Below are 24,039 nucleotides of genomic sequence, written 5' to 3'. Positions count from 1 at the left end.
TATTCAGGGCAGAAATTCGTTCTCTCACGCAGTACGCAGACGCACAAACACATACAAATTTGCACGCACTTCCAATATCACTTGGACATTTCAATCAGATACCCTCGTACAATATCAGGTGCTTGATTACATATAATAAATACAACTAACACAATACAAAAGCATCCTCCACATATATGATTGATTGAATGATTTGCTTTATTTTACTTCCCTTTTCGTTCCACTTTTGGCTAATTTGCGAAGATGGGGATGAGTGATGATATGATGAAGTTATGAATGGGCACTCCCAAACATCCATGCCCAGGCCAGGATTCGAACCCGGAACCCCTGGCTCGTAGCGCGATGTGATATCCACTCCACCACGAGGGCCGGCTCCACATACATGGTCCACTGTAATAAATAACTATCTCGTATATGTATCTTAGGAGTCCTATAAATAGTAAAGACATGCAATCAAATATAACTTTTTTAATAATATTAGTATTGTCCCGTAGCGTGGCCGTGCTGTCTAAAGCTTAACGTCCACTGAATCGCGAAAAAACGCGGCAACAGGACAAAACAGAATCGTTTCCGGCTTCTCAGTGGGCTATAACTTTTAAGATAACCTGCAGACTTCAGGCACGGCAATTCTTGTTTCGGTTGCTGCGATTTCCCTGTAGTAGGCGTTGAACAATTTGATTTCAATAGCAGCAGAAAACAGAATGTTCTGTTCTGTTACACCATCGCAACCCCGCCATGGGAAACCTACAACAACGACTGCAGGTTCGTCGTGCTGATCACTCGTCACCCCGTAACTGTTTGGATGATCTCCCACCTCGGCAGGAGGAGCGAGGCCGGCAGTCGGTACGTAGGCCCTGGCCCTCACGGGCTGTTGCGCCACGAGTCAATGCTATGTAAATTAATATTTTTCATTTAATAAACAATATTATATTATTAATCAAAATATAATTCTTAATAATAAAGAGACTGGCCTCCGAGTGGTTAGCGCTACGATGCCAGGGGTCCCGAGTTCGAATCCCGGCCTGGGCATGATGTACTTGATGAGTTCGTGACTCGCGTACTATCGACGTGGCCTTTGGCTTAACTCCCAAGAAGTTCCTTGTCACACACGTTGAGAGTTCCTCAGCAGGGGTTTTCATTGTGTGAGCATGAATAGCCCAACATCATACAATACTGACGTTACACATTCATTGCCATAAAAAGCCTTCATTCTCTGATGAATGTCATTTTCTGCAGTTAGAAACTCTGTCACCACCCGCAGTTTCAGGTGCACCGACATAGTATGGTTACATGCTGCCATTTTCCTCGCTCTAGTTCAGCAACCCCTCGTGATAGAAATTTGAAACTTGGAATGGAGAAGGGGGAAAGTCTGAAGAGTAAAATGCATGGTTGCTCAAAATCCAAAATGTCTTTACACAGTCACAAAAAAATAGGAGGCATTACTTTTCAGCCCGCCCTCGTACCTTGGTAAATATGCGTTTCCGGACATATGTTGATATGAACTTTTTTGTTCCTTTACTTATCAGGAATCACCTCTTGAAGTTTGTCCCTAGTATAGTTTCTGTTCACCCTGTATATAGGCTATTGTATTACCCAAAGTGACAGAGAAGCGAAGTAAAATAAACCAAATCAATAAATTAATAATAATGTAATTTATCAAGTTATTAATACCACCGCTGAGCTTGTAACACAAAGTTTAAAAATTACTGGCACAAGAGCTTCCTATATTTACACCACGTTTACACACACACGCCTTAATGATTTGTTTAAACTAGTGCTATTTGCTGTTGTTTTTATTATTATTGTGTGTTTATGACGAGTACATCATTATCCTGTGTTCGGGCATATTTACGTACCTAAATTTATTTCGTTAACGCAAACAATTATTAATTTTTGTTCGCACCTACAGAAAAATATGCAGACACAGCGTACCGCAAGAAAAAAACGCTATATGTTTGTATGGATGTGTGCGGGTATGTTTACAGTGCTTTTTTCCTGGCAGTAGCAAGAGCAAGCCCTGCCTGTACCTTTCTCTGTAGGTGGGATCACAAATTAATAAATGTTTGCGTTAACAAAAGAAACATAGACAAATTTGCACGAATAAAGGATGGTGTACGGATGCCCGGCACTATTTTTCAGTAGATCTTATGACTAATGTCATCTAGCACATAAAGATCTATCTTTTCTAGGTTTCTAAAACTCGTGGAAGCATCTATAGCGATTAAGGGGTAGAATATCAAAGTATGATATGGTTTCTAAATTTTTACACCCAATTTTTCGAATAAATCTTGTCTCTGCATTTTTACACTTAATTTTTAGAACTGGTGTGGTTCTTGCATATTTTGGCGCTCTAGTTTTCGAACTGATTCAGTCCCTGCATTTTTACAATATTTTTTTTCGAACGGATCTAGTTTCTACATTCTTACATTCACGTTTTAGAACAGATCTGATTCTTTGATTTTTACACTGGATTTTTTGGACAAGTCTAGTTCCTGCATGTTTACATTAAATTTTTCGAACAGATCTGTTCCCTGCATTTCTACACTAAAGTTTTCGAACAAATGTGGTTCATGCATTTTTACACAATTTTTCGAACAGATCTGGTTCTTGCATTATTACACTAAAGCTTTCGAACAAATCTGGTTCCCGAGTTCTTACACTCAATTGTTCGAACTGATCTGCTTCCTGCATTTGTATGGTAAATTGTTCCAAGAGATTTGCTTCTGCGTTGTTGCATTCAATTGTTCGAACAGATCTGCTTCCTGCATTTTTCTACTCAATTGTTCCAAGAGATCTGCTTCTGCGTTGTTGCACTCAATTGTTCGAACTGATGTGGTTCCTACATTTTTACACTTATTCTTTCGAACAAATCTGGTTCTTGCATTTTTACACTCTTTTTCTTGTCGAACAGATTGCGTAGCGTTCCAACATGAACGCGGATATCTTAAATAGGGATGTAACTTGCCCCTCCCGATTAGTACTATTGATGGTAGAGACAGCCTTGAACGGGCCAGGTACAAATATCTAACTTATCATTAAAATAAACTCATGATTCGGTTTAGACTGAAGTGAGCAATGCGAATGGCAGAATAGGGTGTAGACTAGCTTACCCTGTTCGCTTTAGAAATAAGACCAGTAGCTCCTGCTTCGTCGATGATTCCAGATTAAAAGACCTCGTGTCGCTCTCATGCGCACCTATTTAAACCCTCGCTTGGCCTCTCGTCACCTCTAGCCAAAGGCCAGTGTTCTTACCATTTCCTATGAAAGGCTTACCCTACACATTTCTGAGCAGGAGCTGACAAGGTCCAGGGTCAATATTTCTTAATCGAACGGGTATGCTACGATTGTGCATTTTTGCACAATTTTCCGAACAAATCTGGTCCCTTTATTTTTACATTCAATTTTTCGTGTATACTCTACTCTTAACTTTGATAAATCTGCTGAAACAGTATAACTTAACTTTATTTGTGCTAGTGATTGATTGATTTATTGGGTTTATTATACTTCGCTTTTCTGCTACATTTGGTTACACGCGAAGATGAGGATGAATGGTGAAAGATGAGATGGACGAAGAGACGATCACAAATATTGAGGCACGACATACCAGGATCCCCACAGAGGACTATACTGGCTGTGTCCAGACGCCAGAGCCTCGCTAGTTTGTAAAAAGCAGGCGACGGTGTACCTTTGGAAGTGAGGTAGACATTTGAAAGGGTCACCCATTGTGTTAGTGACTCTCGAAATGATAAGCCTCTATCTTTTATTCTAATTTAAACAGAGCGATTTCTGGTTCGACTCATCCCCCTATTCTTCCGATGCCCATGTCACGGATTGTTTTGTTATGGTGGCCTTAACCAGACCAAACATTCACGCAATCGCAAGTCGCGTGACGTCAGACAGTCCACAGCAAGGGTAAGGGAAAAGAAAAACCTCGCAACTGTAACGAGAGAATTTTACGGACAAGAGTGTGCGGAAAATAAAACGCAAACCCACGAAACCATGACGTTCACACGATTACCATATCCCCTCCGCCCCTGTTCCTTACTTCGTCCATTCCTTTGTGGGAGAGAGGGGAAAAAATCCAGCAGGCATTTATTTTATGTTTGAGGATTTTTTTCTCTTTCGGACGGAGGCAGACGAACTGATCCCTCGCTCGGATATGTAGGTGCAGGTATAGCTGCCGCTGAGATAACCGACCACGCCCTCACTTTGCGAGATGGCAGCCTCCCGTTGTCAGGGAAACGGCGCGCTGTTGCCACGTTTCACTCACTTTCTCCCGCGTAGCGATCAGTGTTGCTAACGGCAGTGGCCAGTAACTAATTAAAACCGAGTTTATCGACATTGACTATTTTTCTCGGCGGAGCGTCGCAAAACAGTTTTCTCCTCAATGCTCTGTTTTGACTAAAGTGCACTTTATGCACAGGCATGCTAATGGGGCCTGAGCCTACAATTTCAAAATGGTAGTCAATCCACTGTCCTATGATCCTGTACCGGAAAGCGAAACCAAGACCTCCTGGCAGAAGGGGGGGGGGAGCAGGTTCAGTTCTCGTTCACGTCCCTATTTTTAAATAGTGCCCTCGGTCTCGTCACGAATTTCAAAACGAAAGCACAATGAAGGATTTCAGCTCTTATTTTTCTGCATAGCGTGTGATATGAATAGGTGCTATACGAAAAACTTTACATTGGAAATACGTATTATCATAAGTCACCAATTACTAAAAATACAGTGAATTTAGTGCGGATATTTATACTCTTACATAACATTTGGAAAATCTACATTTTTAAGGATTTTGCTAACATGGTACAGTCACGGACACTTCTGGGTTGTAGTGATCCCACTGAAAGTCAATGGGGTTGCTACAACCCAGAAGTGTCTGTGACTGCACAAATGTTTCAGTGTTGTCAAAATCCCCAATACCTAGCCATGTATTGGGGAAAACTGTCTTTGAGCCTAACATGTCAAAATACACATGCAACAAAACCAACTGACCAATAGCATATGAAAGCCTCCCCGATGGCGTAGTGGTAACGTCGTCGCCTTGTAATCAAGGGGTCTCGGGTTCGATGGAGGTACATAATGATTTCGGATCCTACTTTGAACTGTAGGCCCAGTTCCGATTAGCCTTCTGTGTACCTAAAACATGAACTCAAGAATCATACTTTCAGTATCTGTCCGGTACGGCACATTGAGGGTAGTGGTAAAGCTAGTGCTCAGAAATGTATCATTCATTCATTTTCACCGTCGCGATCAACCTACAGAGGTAGATGAAAAATTCTATGAGGCGAAATCTGTGGCAGAGTGGTTATGATAGCTCCCGGTCCAGGGTTCGAATCCCGACCTGGGCATGGGTGTTCCTTGTGACTGTACCTTCATCAATTAAATCATATCAACGCTTATTATCATCAACACGATTAGCCACATGTGGCAGAAAAACGACACTAAATAAGAAATTTAGGAAGAAGAAATGACTCAAACATTATGGAAATCTCTTGTAGTCCTTTCTAGAAGCAGAAAGTTTACACAAATTCTCATTGTGGTTGCTTGGCTTCAAAAGAGCTGATTTTGTAATGAACATTAAATGTAACTGCTTTTACGTGACGGTTTGGAGCTTTTTTAGAGTCATGATTTGGCACCACTGGAACCAACCATTCATGCTGGAAATACAGGACTTCGCGTTGTGGTGAGGCATGCAACCGTGCGCCCCGATACGTTCACACACCAGTCCGGAAAGGAAGACTGTTTGTTGCGGGACGTAGAAACACACACAAACATTCTGTAAACATTTTGGAACGCTAAACAAAACATCGGAACTGCAGCGCGTGGAGAATAAAAGAGAAAGACAGCTAGAGAAATGCGAATTTGTATTTTCTTTCGAAACTGAATATTTTAAACACTTGTGTATGAGGGATGCATGTGCGAAACACCACACTACGTACCATTTTATTCACACGTTGTTCAGGTGCGTGTTAAAATCATTATTTCCTTCGCAGTGCTATAAGCGTGTACAGTTACGCTGCACGCATTACATACACAACGAATACAATACTGAAAGAACTAGCGAGAAACCAGGGCCCAAGGTTGCCACGAGATGTCGCTCACTACGTAGTCACATATATGGACATTTACAAGGCATCGATAAACAATGTTTCTGTTATAAATGCCGAAAAATTGTCAAATTTACTTTAAACTGTCCAAATAATTAATGTATAGTTCCAGGCAAGAAAAATGGGATATCTAGATCCTAAAATACTCGCTTCCAGCATTAATTGATGTGTGGCCTAACTTTATACTGATGACCGAAGATTCTAGTGAAATATCTGGGTGTCCTCCTGGACAGACGACTGAAATTTGGACCTCACACAGATGCGGCCTGCAAGCGCGCACGCATGCGTCTTGGCTACCTATCTCCATTGCTACGTGCGCACACTCTTCGTTTTGCCACACGCCTCCATGTGTTCACTTCGATGGTTCGTCCTATTCTACTCTATGCCAGTCCGGTATGGACCCAGATGGCACAGACCCATCACAAAAAGATCCAGATTGTGCAGAACAGAGCGCTACGCATGATTGGGTCCTATCCCATGGACACCCGTATCACCCAGATTCATGATGATCTGCAATATCCAATGATAGAGGAGACGCTCCAAATCGGCAAACAACGCATATGGGCCAAGGTTCGAGCCCACACCAATCCACTGATCAACTCCATCGGGACACTCCGTCCCCGACGGCGCAAGGTACCTCTATCTCGACCATGACAAAGTGAATCACACTCAGATACTAGGGAATCTAAGTAATCTCTTCATATGGTTTTTAACAAATGTATAATATGTGCACCTGTGCTTGTATTCAAATTTCATGTAAACTATCATGACAAATCCTTGTATAACTTGTATGTATTGTTTGTAGTTAGTTGTAATGTTGGGCACATACCCACGACCTGTCTCCTGCGACAGTAGCAGGAAACAATAATGTAATTGTAATTATCAATGTTCCTGTACACAACCACTATGTAAACAACCCACATCCCAGTTCAATAAACAATATGCTGGACATGAAAAGTCCTGACTTCGAAAAAAAAAAATTTATTGGAGTTTCAATGAAGTCTTAACTAAGCAGAACTATAAGCAACGCGCGCAATTGTATGCAGAGTAGCGAGTATTTCAGGATATAAGTATCGAATTTTTATTGCTGGTGACTAGAGAGGCTAGTGAGGTCGGTTGAGGGAGAAAGGAACTACAAAACTTTCTACCCTAAGCCAGAAAGCACCGTTAGTGAAAATAAAGAAAAAATATTTTGACGTCTTATGTTGGTAAGTTAAGGATGGGACTGGCCAGTTTATAGCCTCCCTGCCATTCCTAATAAGCAGTTTGAGTGTTCGAATCACGATGTCACTACCATGGGTGTTTCTTTGTGTGTGTGTGTGTGTCGTCAATAAAAACAAAACTTCGTGCTATCTTAACACTGATAAATAGTTGTTAGAATATCGTTAAAGTCAAAACATTTACATCTTGACCCCATTTTAGAAATTTAAGGTCTCAACTTAACCCGTGACCATCAATTTAGAACACTTATTTACACACCAACACCATGCTTTAAATAGTTACCACCATCAATCCAAGCAAAGCACTCAATTATCTCTCTCAACATCGTCTCTGCAGGAGAAAAATCACAACGCTGAACCACGCAGAAAACACAACGAGAGAAAAAGATTCTAATGGTCACCGAGAACAGATGACAACTCCCCACACTCCCCTCTGCCCTAATCCCTTTTTAAAAGGCTTTGAGAACAGTTCACAGAGGCACGGACGAACAAACGAAAAAAAGGGCCTAACAATGTAGTTAAATGTAGCCATAAATTTCATCTCTTTTTTTTTCACGCTTAACAACAAGCTGGTTACGATTCAGGTGAAATGTGAACTTTTCAGACGGGCATTAAGATGGACAAAAACAACGGACAACTTTCTTCCACGTCAGGAGAATTTTCAGAACGCTCGAGTTACTCTTGTCATTAATCCGCGGACCAGACGAGAGGGAACAGGGGAGATTCTGCAAGAGATTTCTGGCAAAGCCTCCCGGTTTGGCCAGCGAACAGTGCTGCAAACTCTGCAACTATTCCACCAAATTCCCGACTGTGACCAAAGCGGGTCCTGGTGAAGTTCGGATTTCATTAACATGGAGTCTTGGTTCGGCAAATTTATCTTCAGTTTGGTACTCGCCCTCGAGACCGATATATACTCAGAAAAAAAGAAGTCTTAATCAAGAAGGCTTTAGATTCGAATTTACAGAGCTCTTCAAATACGTTTGACCTTGCTTCACGCAGACAACGTTCGCCGCGACAGATATGCAAGAACTGGCTTCTGTGAAGGAGTGGTTAGCACATCACTCTGCTACGCCAGGGTTCCCGGGCTCGAATCCCGACCTGGGTAAGGGTGTTCCTTGTGCGTGTTCTTTCATCAATTTCATCGTATCATCACTCACCCTCATCTTCGCGATTAGCCAAAAGTAACACAAAGGCGAAGTAAAATAAACCCAATCAATGCATGGAACAAATTTTACTACCATATTGGCCATGAATAAAGGATAAAAGGAGATAATTATTTTGAAAAACAAAATGAAGAGATCATATATATTTTAAATGACTTGAACTGTAACAAGCCATATTTATTGTAATATAATGCGTGCTCTATTTCCAAAACTATGAAACAAAAAAAAAAGCTATTTGCTGGAGGAAGTAATGTGCATATAAAGAAGCTAATTTTAGACAACGACGAGCATATGAATTTACTTTCATTAAAAGAATGGGCCTCCCCGATGGTGCAGTGGTAGCGTCGTCGCCTTGTAATCAAGGGGTCCCGGGTTCGATACCCGGTGGAGGCACAAGTGGTTCGGATCCCACTTTAAACTGTAGGTCCAGTCCCGATTAGCCTTACTGTGCATAAAGTGGACTTAAAACACCAAATCAATCCAATTAAAAGAATGTTACTACTTTATACAAGAATGGGTTTATGTTACGAAATTTTGATTCTATTACAATATACTGTAACGCTATTTTACACAACAATGGGTTTACGTTACGTATTGCACTCGAATCTAATGCGCCATCGATTTTAATGGGAATTTATTTTTGGGATGACATTTTTTGTCCAAACAGTGGGCATTAGATTTGAGTAAATACGGTATTAAAAAACTCAAATGAAGGTGAAGCTAGTTGTGATGTAGTTTAAAGGAAATAACAAACAGCTCAGATTTTACACATGGAAATCAATAACAATAAGTACAAAGTGATTTTGTATTGGTCTTTATAGCCTGAATAACCCGCATACGGAGTTTTTAACTTGGAGAAATATATAGAATGAACTACACAGGTTGTCGATGGTTTTATTAAAATTCTTGTTGTAATAAATTGTACACCGTTAAGACTTATTACAAAAAAATTAAAATGAATTTAGAATCACTTCTTTCCTTGGCTAAGCCCCTGTAACATGCTGATCTGCAAAGAAAATTGAGAAAACAAAAACTCAAACAGCTATTAGTGCCATCTCTGGAGACTTAGAATAATTACAACTGGCGTTCAAAATACACACACACACACTCACAAAAATGAAAACCATGACCTTTATTGATTGATATCGAGTCCTGAGGAATAATGGTACGAAGAATATGAAGCGTCACGTTTTGACGATGGGAAATTATTTTGAAATACATTTCGTATCTATTTTGGTTACTTCACGTCACTTTTCTACCCCTGTAGGTTCATCGCGATGATGATGAATTAACTGATGAAATAGAAAATGGAATAATCATTCATCTATGCCTAACCAGATATTCTTTGCGTCGTGGTGTAATATGATAACCACATGGAATTGTATTTCCTTAAATATGCTATAAAAGCTTTCGTTTTTAAAAATGAAGTGTCCAGTAAGTATTTTATTACGAAAAAGTTTGTGTACGGATTTATAGAATGGTGCATTTGCGCTGAAATGAACCGCGGCACAGATCCAGTTAAGCTGATTTTTTTTCTAGCATTTTCTGGGTCTTCTTTACATGCAATTTTTATGCCGTGGAACGAAATGCGGCTTCTGATTACGAACCACGTAGAAAATTGGCACACGCCCTTAGTCTGTATTTAGTGATCTCCGACTCTTGAGTTGGAGACACTGTCACCGTGGGTAGCTGAAGGTTTACAGCCCAACAAAAGAAGCATGTGTTTGGGGAATCAAGAGGACCAAGCATCTACGCGGCTGGTCCATGGATGAGCTATCTCCAGACTGCATTAAGTAGTAACAATGGTGTCGGGTCGTCTGAAAAGAGATCTCACGACTTACAGAAAAGCCCGTCACACGAGGCGGACCCAAAGCGAGGAGAAAGGGGAAGAGAGAGAGAATGGGGCTCTGGGAATTGGAGAATAATCCGTCTGAAGATTCTAGACATGATATTTGTTTGTGATATAACCCCCTTCGATGGGCGAACCCTTTTATTGCAAGACTCTTCTCTATGGAGCAAGAAGTGCAACGTCAAAGGATAAGACGATTGAATTCTACTGAAAGGGTTGGTTTTATGTCCTCGAGAATACAGAGACCAATTTCTGATCTCTGGACGTAAAAAAAATGGTCTCCAAATGGACGGATTTTCTCTGTATTTCCCGGTGAGAAGGTTTTTTTTCTGTAAGGGTGTGGAAAACATCTTTATAGATGTCTGCTGTCTGCAATATCCATGTTACGAATACTGATTTTTAGATTACTATATCTTTGGGAGCATTCGGATAATAGAGACTAAATATAGGTAATTACAACTTTAGATAATCATGTGATATGAACATGAGGCGCAACCACGAAATTTTGTCGGGGGGCAAGTACCAGGATAAAAGTACCAATAATAATAAACATTATTATTATTATTATTATTATTAGTAGTAGTAGTAGTAGTATCAAAGACGTTATTATCTTCGTAAATTTTGGAAAAATGGAGTAGAAGTCTGTGCTAATGCATTTGTAATCTAACAAACTATTTGAAATATATTTTCATTAACATGTATAACTTTTAATACATATACAAGTATATACAACCTATATTATTTAAATACATTACACGATCTAATTATCCATCTCATAATAAACCTACAGCAAAGCTATATAAATTGCCTCTCAAATGTGCACCCTCCTTTTCCTCAGAACAATTGTTCATGCATTTAAAACGAAATCAATTAAGAGAAGTCTTACTTCGCCCTCTAGCAATTTACAATGCATTCCAGAAAACAACGAAAATTTTCGAGAGAAGCGAGGAAAAAAATTTTTACATCCAATTTTTTTCAGATTCAAATCAATACCGATTTAATAGGGTGCAAATAATTTCACAGGGCGCCATGGCTTTCTCTCTTTTACATTTTTTTTCATTTAGATTGCTGTCCCGTAGCTACGGCTCTGAACTTGATATGACTAAGAAAATATGGTATTGCGAGCAAAGCGAGGAAGAAAATTTTACGAATGGTATTTTTATTTGCATAAAATTTGAAATTGGGGGCGGCAATTGGCCCCTTGTCCCCTAGAATTCATTTCCGTCCAAGGTTGGGGGGAAATGCCCCCTGCCTCCCCCTGTGGTTATGCCACTGAATATGATCCGAAAGTTACAGATCTCCGTGACAGAAAGCTGCCATCTTCTAATCGCTACGATGAAGGTGACGGGTATGATTGAAGTATACACTTTCAAATTAACACCGAAAAGCCAGGACGGGATTCGAACTCAGGATCTTCTGCGGCGAAGTCGTGAGTCCACCATTCCACGGGTCCATATATTCAGCAGTCGGTACACATTTATTTCTATCCGAACAATTTTCCCTGATAATTCTGTGGACGACTGCAATCTCATGGATGTGAATTCGCTGCATATACAGGGTGTTCCATAACGGAAATAATCTTTTAAAACAAGTACAGATGCAGGAGGAGGACAAAATTACCAGGATATGTTGATTTATGGAATTAAAAATTGAGGGTGCGTCAGCGCTTAGACTATTTGCACCTGTCACACAATGTGGGGGGAGGGGGTAAAATCAAAATCTCTCCGAGGGCTAAAATCTGAAGCTGCAAAAAACACTAATCACATGCAAGGACAAAACATAAAGCAACAAACAATCTTACAGAGGATTATACTGGCTGTAAGTCCCGACGTCACAGCCTGGTTGGCCTGCAGAAATGTTATGTATAATATGCTATAAACATGGCAGACATCTTGAAGTCAACTTCACTTCTTGAAATCGAAACGGGTTGCAAATTCGCGACAAGCATGACTGTATGCTTATTTTCAACGCGTCCCCAATCTATATGCTTCTTGAACACCAAATGTCTATTTCCTTACCAACACAACCTACTGACTGACGCGGCATCCGATACAGACAATCACTGCCACAACTCACGCATTGGAAGCAATGACATGAACTTCCATATTACATATACATGAACATATTACTGAATGACAGAGAAGAATATTGTACTTACGTATCTTCGATGAGAAACTTATCCCCATCCTGCTCGACACACAGCCCTTTAGAAGAAATGGCAGACGACGTGATGTCTACTAAATTGGTCACTCCAGACTGGAACCACTTTCCCCTCCAGATTGGATCAAACGTACACCCTCCTGCAAAGAAAAGTAACAACTAGGATCAGTACCCAACGAGGCGTAAGTAGTGAGTTTTTTTATTAATTGGTTGATTGAAACTAAGATAATAAAAGGTGAGGTCAAAGCACTCAGCATACATGAGTACAAAGTACGTACATACATACATACACAAGTACATAGTCTACATACAGAAGTACAAAACAAGGAAGAAGTAACTCCACATAAGGATATCTAAGTCGTAACAATTGACTTAAGGCTCGATTCGACCTTTGGCAGCCGTCAGGGCGATTTTTTTTTAAAATTTTCCTCTCCATTCGAGAAACAGCTGATATTCCAAAATCTGGAAAATTACATCAGCTTGGAATTCCTTCTAGAGTACTGACGTGAATTCTCGTGCAGTTTGCTTTCACTGGTATCTTGATATTCTTAAAAGTTTTGCAATTACGTAAGCCTATTAAACTATTGATGATATCTACATAACAGTGAAAGCAAACTACCCGAAGGTTTATGGCTGCAGCAACACAAGCCTTCCGACTTCAGTAAAGCCAGTATTAACACAATGGCCTAAGCTTAAACACATAAGTTCGTATTTAAATTGTGTGATAAAGTGTATATATATAAAAATATTTTTAATATATATATATATATATATATATATATATATATAATTTCTATCTCTATATTACAGAAATATATGTAATTGTAATGACTATGTATCCTTCATATGGGCTCTGTAATTAGGTATGTACCTGTTGAGTTCAATAAATAAATAAATAAATAAATAAATCTGTCTCTATCCTGGGCAAGTTCAATCCAATCTTTTCCATCCTTACCGATTTTCATTTTGTGTTTTAAATTACCGAGATGAATAGTTATCATTTCAACTTGAAATATTATTGAATAAGATTAAGTTATTGAAAGTACCGAACTGCATTGTCTACGCGAATATGACGTAATAGATAAGCATCACTCAAGAGGTCCTTATCAAGCTATAAAAAGGCTAGCGCCTGGGATGCTACTGTCCCGCATAAGAGTAGAATGAAGGTGGTTGCATAACATCTAGGATTAAATACAATCATTGGTGTGCGGTTTGGTGGTAGCTGGATTCCGAGCAAGTCGCTTTTCTGCCACTTTCTAAGTGATCGCGACGATCAGAATTCGAACTCAGGACCCCTGGCGATATAGCGGGCTGTGCTAACTATTGTGGCTGCAAAGTAACTCAACATAACCTTCATGAGTTTTATCTTTCCATCCGTACCAATTTTGTGCACCTGGTTTCCAACAAACATGTATAATAAAAATGGCTGAGCCGATACCACTTTGAACTGATACCGATGCCGATATTCTTACCGATTCCCACCGATACCGATACTTGAAAATTGTAATAGCTCAAATTTGTTCAAGATATTGAACAAATATTCTACTCCAATTATATACAAAGAATTTTGCTTTACATCAGAATATTTGAATACATATTATGTAATCACAAAATTGGTGCAAAATGAAAAGAAGTTCCAATTTTGCATAATCTCCAGTATAATCAATAACGCGAAAGTGTCATGTGACATTTTTGCGAACCTTGGGAAACACCAAAAGGCTAGACAAGAATCAACGGATATCGGTAAATACATTTCAAACGTTACCACTGGTATCGGTATCGGCTCAGCATTGTTAATAAATGTTTCAAATCAAGAACATCATTTATGCTAGCCATCTATGTAGAATACAACATGCTCCAGTAATAATAAAAAAATTCGAAACTCGTAAAGAAAGTTTGAGCCGGCAAGAGTACTTGGGAGTTAACAATACTGCGCCTTCGGAAGCAAGAAACGCCAAAATAAAGAATCTAGTTGCTAGTTCTCTCTCTCCCCTCTGAGAAAAGAGAGGGGTGTTTGAGAGAGAGGAAAAAAGGGAGAGGGAAGAGAGAGAAGACATAGAAGAGAGTGGGAGAGAGATAGAAGACAGAGAATTGAGGGAGAGAGAAAAGAGAGGAGAGAGGGAGAGAAGAGAGGAGAGATAAAAGAGGGTGGAGAGAGATAGGGAGAGAAGAGAGGAGAGATAAAAGAGGGTGGAGAGAGATAGGGAGAGAAGAGAGAGAGGAGAGAGAGAAGAAAAGAGAGAGAAAGAAGACACTAGAGAGGGGGAGAGAAGAGAGATGAAGATAGAAGAGAGAGAGAAGACGGAGAGAGAAGAAAGAGGAAGAGGGAGAGAGAAGAGAGACAGAAGAGAGAAAGATGAGAGGAGAGATAGGTAGAGATAAGAGAAAGATACGGGAGGAAACGGGAGGAAATGAGAGAGAGAAAGAGAAGAGAGGGAGATAGAGAAGAGGGAGTGATAAGAAAGAGAGAATGCAGAGGCCTCTTCAGATCGTGTGCTCAATTAACGTGCAGCACACGTTGTATGCGATAAACCTCATTAAAATCACTTCAGATTCTGAAAACTCTTCTCTGAGAGCAGAGTTCCCTGAACAGGCACTTGACACATTGATGAACGTATCGTAATTAGCTGCACTCCTTTCTCCTGGCTCTCGTTCATAAAGGCAATTTAGAGAGATTTTGCCAGGAAGTAAGCGTGTAAACAGCACGAGCAGCAGCTAATACTTTTTTTTTTTTTTATTTACACGTTAAAAACTCATCTGTCCTCTCATACAGATTCAGAGAGATGTACAGATCGTATTCCTGCACTCATGTATTGAAAACAATTCATCAAGTAATTGATGATTTCTTCATTGAGGAATAATTTAAGTCTCTCTATCAGAACATGACTTTGCATTACACTGAATGCCTTTTTTCACGCAAAACTGCCTCAATCGACTACTATACCTCCGTTACATCAAAGCTTGTTTCAAATGTTGAATTTTTGTTATATGCACACATAGGCTAATTGGGACTGAGCTTACATTTTAATTTTGAATCCGAACAACTATGTGCATCCACGGGGATTCTGATTATTTTGTTCTTCTGCTCCTTTGTTCATTTTTGGAGAAATTTCAAACATGTACGCATCATTTTATTGTTGTGGATTTGAATAACACAATGAATGTTTTAAAATAGTGGATGAACGTTGGACCATCTTGAATTTGCTTTTTCTTGAGTTGGTATTAAAAATAAGCACTTTAAGAGAAGTGTATAAGTGATTTATAGATACAGAATCTTCTATGGAAAGGTTGCAACACTGCATGCAGTTCCCAAAGATCAAATAAGAAAAAAAAATTCAACATCCCATCGTCGTGTGTGCTATATAATACATGGCGAGATGGACTCGCATTCCCTATTTTCCAGTAAAAAGAGGTTTGATCAAGTTACTGTCCTTTGGGACTTCCACGGGGTTTGATATCTCCGAAGCCGAGGGTTGTGATCAAAGATAATCCAGAGCACATGCGAAATGGACGTCTAGAAGGGGGGCAGGGGAGGCACAAGGAAATCTCCTGCCGCGGACCACGTCACAAAGGGAGAAGCAAAATACTTGTTTGCTGATACGCTTCTGACGAACAAGTCATAAACCCGGTCCAGAATGACTTTGCTTGCGAATAAAAAAAAAATCAGATGTGTGAGAACGTGGAGTTTTTGCTTCACGATCGTTTGATCTCCGCACCCAGTAAGCAGAGTTTTCCAAAGTCCATCTCATGCACGGATAGGTTAATCGCAACTGGATTGAACACGGACAACCACCGAAATAAATATTTTACCTCCCGCTGTTTCTACCAGTAGCTGATCTTAGGAGCTATTTCTCCATCTGCCAATCGCCTGCGAGAGTATGTAGCGCAGTAGCAGGTGGTAATCTCAGTTGCGCTTTAGGAAGAATGGCTGACTGATTTATGTAGTATGTGATGTGATGAAGTATCGTTGCTGTCATTCCCGTTGGAGGTGTTCCAATTTTGGCGTTCGTCTTGCAGGTTGGTGGTCGTAACATCTGCGCCTGTCGCTTGATGTTTATCTGAAACTGGCTTGATGGTCCTTACAAGAACAGAAGGTGTGTGGTCCTTAAAAGGACCAGTTTATTAAGAATATAGGCTATCCTGAATAATAATATCTTTGTTTGTTGTCTTGTACAATGGGCCAAGGTTCTTTCAATTACTTGTGGGATTAATTTACACCAAAACTCACACACTGTTCTTGCAATTCCACGACTAATAATAATATCATTATATAGGTACCTCATTCATGCGATATGTAATTATATGTAGCTTTGTAGGAGGTATTCTTTCAGAAGACTATGTGCTGCCATCTATTGAGCACTGACGACCTCATTCGCTTCGGTTCTCCTATGATAAATTATACATGTTGCGCGTCCAATGAAATTCCTCTCCCTCTCAAACCTGATTCGAACAAGCTACTCTATCACATATTACACGACAAACAGGCGCTCTCCCCCAACAACACACACACACATAAACTCCCTAACCTTCTTCCAAACCGACCGTATCATCGCTCCGCATATGTCCCTTTCCCATTTTCTCAATAGAAGCTGATCCGATTATCGACCCTGGTGGGTGACACGGGCTTTGAAGGCCGAGAATAACATAATAAAAAGCGGCGGTTCAGGTGTTCCGGATGCATTTTATTTGACTTTACGGTGGTTGATGGCGATGAAGCATCAGAAATAGCTGCATTTTGAGTATGATGGATAGGGGGGATCCCCCTACATACAAGTAACGCACCTCACTCTCCTGTACTACTGCAAAATTCAGTAGTGCATATTGGACTGAGTATGTATATGTTATGTGTTGTATATATATATACATATGTATGTATATGCATATATAAAATAACATCTTCAGGATAACTGCTCCCTGGAGAATGGTTGCCATGGTCTGAATGTTGAAGTACAGGGCTCTAAAATATGGTTCCAAGGCTGCTCACAATAAGATCTGGTCAATTCTTCCATTCCTTATCTCTTCTCAGTAAAGCCATTTTCTTAAGAATTCTAAACAAAATCCATCACGAAACTTAATCAACAGTGACTTATTATTCAAAGAAATGCTTTGTCACCCACCCCAATTATTTGTTCCTTCCAAACAAACATTTAGTGTGTGTGTCTGTGTGTGCGAGCGCAAGAAAAATAAATAAAATTAAGTTATTGTTGAGTGCATGCCACAGTTATGTAGTTAGGAGTTCTTGCCCGACTTGGGGCGAAAGTTGTTAGTTTGCCAACCTCCGTGACGGGAGTGGTTACCGGGTTCCCGTTTTCGAATCCCGGCCTGGAAATGGGTGTCCTTTGTGGGTTTCCCTTCCACCAATTTTATCATCGCTTGTACAATCTCTAACTCTTGTGGGAGTCAATACAACCCAAGCGAGTACGTGACTGTACGTAAGCTTTTGGAACCAGATGCTCTGTTACGGTAGAATATGTTGAAGGAGAATTTTGTCACTCTTCTGGTACGTAGATTCGTCGATGCAGTGTAGTTGTGTAAATACAGCCCACTTTTCTGGTCCGTAAACTGCCTTAGCTTAGATTTTCAGTACCATTCGTAGAGGCGGTTCATGTATGGTGTGTCCATCTTGTTTGGAAAGGATAGAAAGAACAAGAAAGCAACCCGCCCCTTCATGACTCAAGAGGGGTAAAGCAGAACGACAAAGAGGAAGAAAAATGGATCGCAGAAAGTGAACAAGGGAAAAAAAACGAGCTTGAAAACAAAGGCAAAGAGAGAGACATAAAAAAGAGGGTAGGATGTCATGTCTGTTTCAAAAGGGAGGGCTTTGTACAGACTGCGTAGGAGGGAGGAGCGGTTCAGAGAGGTCGCGCTTCTGTTTGGAAATGGAGGGTCGCCGCAAAGTCCCAGCGGTGGATAAGGTTTCTTAAAACAGCGAAGACGTACGCTACGAGGGTGGATATTTGAGGAACAAGGAAGGTGCATTTTATGTGCATTAGAGAAGAGGTGGTTCTCCTCAATACATTGTCGAGGTCAATAAAAATGTGACTTGGCAGCTTGCAATTTGAGTCTTGAAGTCTATCCCGCGTCACCGTGTATTCCAGTTTCGCCTTATCGATTATCAGCACACGATAATGTGATTTATGACAAAACGAGACGGGAATTCCTGTTTGGCCTAATTTAAACTGAAAGTGAAATATTTCCAATGAGGGAAATTTTGGGAAACATGCGACTGTTTCTCTTAAACAGTATGATCAACGTAAACACCAACAGATTTAGAACACATCCTTAATATGAACAGAAAATACAAACAAAACAAATTAGAACACGAGTTCTTGCATATAAAATCACACATCCCTGGTGATAAAACTGCCCGGAGTGTGGTGCTGACCACATCACATAGAAACAAAATGGCAGACATTGTGAATGCGTAGGTACTTATAACTAGCGTGGTAATTTATTCAAGTCTTGAACGAGACGAAATTCTCGTACAGTTTTAACCCTCGTCTTCGTCCAAGGCCATACCATTGTCATTATGTGGCAACTCTGAAAACGATAGCACGGAACTAAGTATGCCTGCATCCTGAGGTGCTCTATTTATCTCGAAGTGTCCTACATAACTTTAAACCTTTTCCTGCTCCCCCAAAATAAGCAATAGTTGGATGAACTAACCGATCTATAATTATGCACTTGTAAAGACAAGAATTAGTAAAAAAAAAAAGTCTAAATTACTATCTCCTGTAGTACTCCTTGAATATACTTTCAGCTTAGAACTCCTAATGAAATATTCGAAGCTGAACTATGCTTTCTTCACACATACTATTATCATTCATGCAAGTTTAGAGATTATAATTAGCAACTAAAATTTTACCAATATGGTGGTGTGTACTTTTACATGCTGATGTTCAATTGTTTGTTCATTCGTCACAAAATTGATTAAACGAAACCAGTGACATCTGTTGATTAGAGTTTACAAAACTTGGGGACTTGTTATCAAGATGGTCCCGTCTTGACAACTCCTGAAAGGATTTCTTCTCGTCTCGATTCTTCTAATGTCTCAGGCTCAACCGCGGCAAGATTGATTGATCAATTTGGTTTATTTTACTTCGCTTTCCTGGCACTTTTGACTAATCGCGAAGATGGGTGACGATATGATGAAATTGAAGAAAGGACAATCACCAAGAGTGCCATCCCCGAACCAAGATTCGAACCAGGGACCCTTGTCGTCGCAGCGCGCTCTGCTAACCACTCTGCTAGAAAGAGAACTCTTTGTTTGTTTTTGCATCTATTTCAACGAATTAAATCATGGTTACTAATTTCAACTTAATGGATTTTAATTGCCTGTCACAGTGGATGACTGACAATGCTACGATGTCAATCTCGCCAAGTCCACTTCTTGCACCGGTACGCTAGTCTTGCCTCGCCCGGTGATTGGCTTTTAAAGAAGAAAAAACTACAGAAATAAAAAGCACATTTTCGTTCGTAATGGCAACCCAATCCCTCCATTAAAGTCACATACTCTCCCTCCTGGTCACGCTTAGCCTAATGTTCGATTTACCGCTGATTACCGCCTACACCGGAAGTATACTTGTTTACTCACTTCCGGTTGAGCACACTGTTTTCCGTGCAGTCCACCTCAAATCAAACAGAACGTGTCTCTACACTCGTTGTCCCCCACCCCTTACACCCTCCCCTTCCCTCTCCCCTGCGAATGGATGCTAGTTCTTCTCTAAAGACAACTAGTCTCTGGTGGACAAGTAATGGATTGTGGGAACTCTGTGGATCCGATCGAACGGACCTGCCAGTGTTGCAAACTTACAATTTTCAAATTCCTCCAGACAGAAACGTTCGAGTTGGTTGAAGAAAAATTAACCCCACAGCCTATAATATGATAATCTGTTTGGTATATAAATACCAAAATCTAATGACAACACCTGTTTAGACTTGTGCGCCAGTGTTGGTCCAGGAATATGCAGCTATGTGTAAATATCAAAACCGATAATATTGCGTTGAATGCAGCATGTAGAAATAAAGTTCCAAATTTTCAACACGAGTACTTTTTAAAGAGTGAAAAAATACAAGAAAACTCAGATTACATACCATATACAATTCTTTAATTTTATCCTGATTTTGTATTTTTAAATTTAAAACGAAACAAGACAGTAGTGTAAACGACAACTTGTTTTTTTTCTTTTTATAAATAACACTAGATTGAAATTCGGCAATTTTCTTTAAACATTAGGTACAGGGAGAAAAAAAACGTTTAAACTTACCCGTGAATGTAACAGGGATGCGGAGATAGGGCTCCACACATTCACGATCTCGAACATTTTTGGATGTGATGTAATCTGCACCACGCTCCGATCGTCATCAAAATTTACTTTAAACTCTTGCAATTCTGACCTATGCAATCGGATTACTGACACTTGATAACACCTAGAATTAGGCCTACTGACAGCGGTCTCTAACTGTCACGATTTATTGAACTCGTGAAGTAAAGATAAATATATTTCTAAAATTTGTGTGTATTCGACACAATTTTATAACAAAGTTCTGATTTTACTTTTATAGAAGGTAAGCATCTTAGAAATTTTGGAAGCTGAAAATGTAGCCTGTAGTATTTCTTTTGTCCTGAGACGTTACTTAAGATAAATAAAGATATGTGACAGTTTTATTTAGTCCATCGTGTTATAGACGTTAGCTATAACTTGAAACTATAATTAGTGCAAAAAATTGGAACAAATAAATGATATAGTCCCTTTTCATTTTAATTCTGAAAGACAATATGTAGAAAACATTACTCAAAATTTATTGAGTAATGACAACGGTCAAAATGACCAGATACAGTAACTCTTGATACAAGGGAAAATTAACCTTCTCCCCAACTGCTTGAAAAATTGATTGACTTGCTTTATTTTACTTCGCTTCTTGTGCGAAGATGGTGATGACATGATGAAATTGATGAATGGACACTCATCCATGCCGAGGCTGGGCTTCGAAACCGGGACCCCTGGTGTCGTAGCGTGATGTGCTAACCACTACGCTACGGGGCCGGCCAATTGCTTGAAAAAGTTTCTGTATCTAAAAGTATCTAACGATGAAGTAAGTACTTGGGTAAATTCTTTCAGGTAATAGCCAAGAATATATCGAAAGGTCAAATTGACCGCTTCTGCGATACGAGTGTTTAGTCAAATTCTCTCGCATTTGGCAACACTGCAGCCAGACAACCGGCCCTTCCTTCTCCAATTTCCTTGTCCGCACGGCTACTCCAGTGATAGCGTCTCCCGGAGGCGGAAAGAATCATGGGCAAAGCACCTCGACGAATCGAATACTAAACATCCCTAACCCTCAACTTCTGCTCTGCCCGAGGAGGCCGCGGAAGAAAAAAAACAAAAAGCCAAACTGGTTCCTCTTCTCTCTCGAAAACTTTGCTTACATCCGAAGTGCTACTTCGTCCAATCATTGACACTCTTTCGAAACGTCTTGGAAAGTGTACTCGTAAGGTTTGGAGATATTGCAGTCAGAAGATTGTAGCTCTAAAATTCCTACTGTAGATTCACCACCCTATTTAGAATCAGTGGCGCTAGTTAAGCCACGGGGAAGTCTGTTGCTCGCATATTTTCCCAAGGTTTCAGAAACCTTGGCACTATACTCTGTCCAGGGAATCTCTGGAGCAGCGAACGAAAACAAGTCTCGCCGCAAGTAGCGACTCGAGAGGACTTGACCAATGAACACGTTAGAGAAAAGTGGGGCATGCAGGGGGTAACGCGACTGCAGCTATCAGCAGCTTGCACCAGAGCGCATTGCTTCGCTCCGCCCACTCGCCTTATCCCCTTCTCTACCGCCATGCGTGGCGTTGCTCCATACCGTAACTTTCTTGACTGGAACTGGGATCAAATCTGGGTAGTGTAGCTCATTTATCACTCATCCTCAACAATAGCGCACTCGCCATTCATGGAGAGCTAAATGATAACGTGCGAGAGGTGAAAATACAAATGTTGATGATACACAACGCTTGAGTTCTAAACCCTTAAAGACTGGATCAACATGATGAAGAGGTATACCTGTCTCTGTCTGCTAGATGAGAAGTTCTACGGTGAGGAGTTGTACTTGAGACCGTACGATGCGTAGAGTCTGACTTGCGACTCACACAATCGTCTGACTGACAAAATCGTCGAATTGCTTCGCCTGGATGAGAAACGGACTGCCTCACAATCGTCTCACTGGCTCGTACTGCACAAAGCTCACTGACCCCTCACCCCCACCCCCCTTGTTCCACTCATTTATTGCAATAGAATTTGCCTAAGCAATGCCGAGTCAGTAACCAGTAGCTTCTTCCTCGATTACACCTGTTTACATGTTTACACCGTTGGTGACCCGGTAAGCTTAGGTAATGTCTGACAAGGCATTCCTTAGATATTTCCTGTCTGGAACACAACGGCTGGTGTCTGGGTTTTGGAGGGTTTTTTTTTTCATATTTTCCTATTATTTATGGATTGTTACGATACCTCCCTAGGACAGAGAACAGAAGTATATCTAACGTAACCGACAACCGGTAGCGTGCTGGCACAGTTATATGAATATCACAAGTTTAAATCCATATTTAGTAGGGCTGAGTCGATATCACTTTCAACCGAAGCCGATATACTCTTACCGATTCCCACCGATACCGATATTTGAAAATTGCAATAATAATAATTTGTTCAAAATACTGATCAATAATGGTGTGTAAATATTCTTCTCCAATTCTATGCATCAATTTACTAAGAAATTTGTTTGAAAATATTCAAGAATTACATCAAAATTTTATGTTATGTGATCAAAAAATACAATTTTCCTGCAAAATTGGTGCACAAGAAAATTAAATTTTGAATTTTGCATAAATTCCAGGATAATTAGACCCGGCGAAAGTGAAAGACCAAAATGTCGGGAAAGTATCCGATACTTTCCGATACCGATACCACTGGTATCGGCCAATTCCGATACATTGGTATCGGCTCAGCCCTAGTTATTTATTTAGTATCTTTGAGAAAGCAAATATTGTCGTATGAGAAATAGAGGGACGTAACTCAAATTTATCAGATATACAGCAGAGAGGAAACACTGTAATCTTCGGAATACGTATAACTCTTAAAAGGCGTCAGTAAACTGGAGATACGCGACTCCACCTTACTGCCAAGGATTAGAAGTGGAGATACGTCGATTTGAATGCAGGAGTTTATTTAAATAAAACTGAAAACAGCATTTTATGGAGATACGTTCAACTGGTTCTGATATGACGATATGGACAAGACAGTTGCAGTCACATGTTTGTAGTATTTGTGCATCATATGTGTAAAATGTTATGATGAAAACCTTAAAACTCCAACAAGCATTACAGAACAGAGCTCATATTTACAAGAGGTGACATTTACAAATGTTCTCAAGGCTGCAAACTAGTGATGTGCCGAAGCCGATTACAGATGTATGAAAATCGGCCGAAATTGACACATCGGCATTGGTATCGGAATCGGCAAAAATCCGATATTTAAACCGGTACAGATTATAC

At 40.1% G+C, this 24,039-nt stretch overlaps 1 protein-coding gene across 1 annotated transcript in view; it reads right to left on the bottom strand.

The window, feature by feature from the left end:
* LOC145996780 (uncharacterized) overlaps nt 1-24,039 on the bottom strand; it is an 892,808-nt gene that overhangs the window by 375,782 nt on the left and 492,987 nt on the right. Inside the window, exon 3 of the mRNA XM_083133317.1 lies at nt 12,496-12,637. Within this exon, the coding sequence (XP_082989443.1) occupies nt 12,496-12,637 (142 nt within the window). The remainder of the gene's footprint in view (nt 1-12,495; nt 12,638-24,039) is intronic.

Source organism: Lepisma saccharinum, chromosome 1, assembly GCF_977018435.1.
Source record: "Lepisma saccharinum chromosome 1, izLepSacc3.1, whole genome shotgun sequence".
Classification (NCBI taxonomy): Eukaryota; Metazoa; Arthropoda; class Insecta; order Zygentoma; family Lepismatidae; genus Lepisma; species Lepisma saccharinum.
This window is presented reverse-complemented; position numbering and strand designations above follow the sequence as displayed.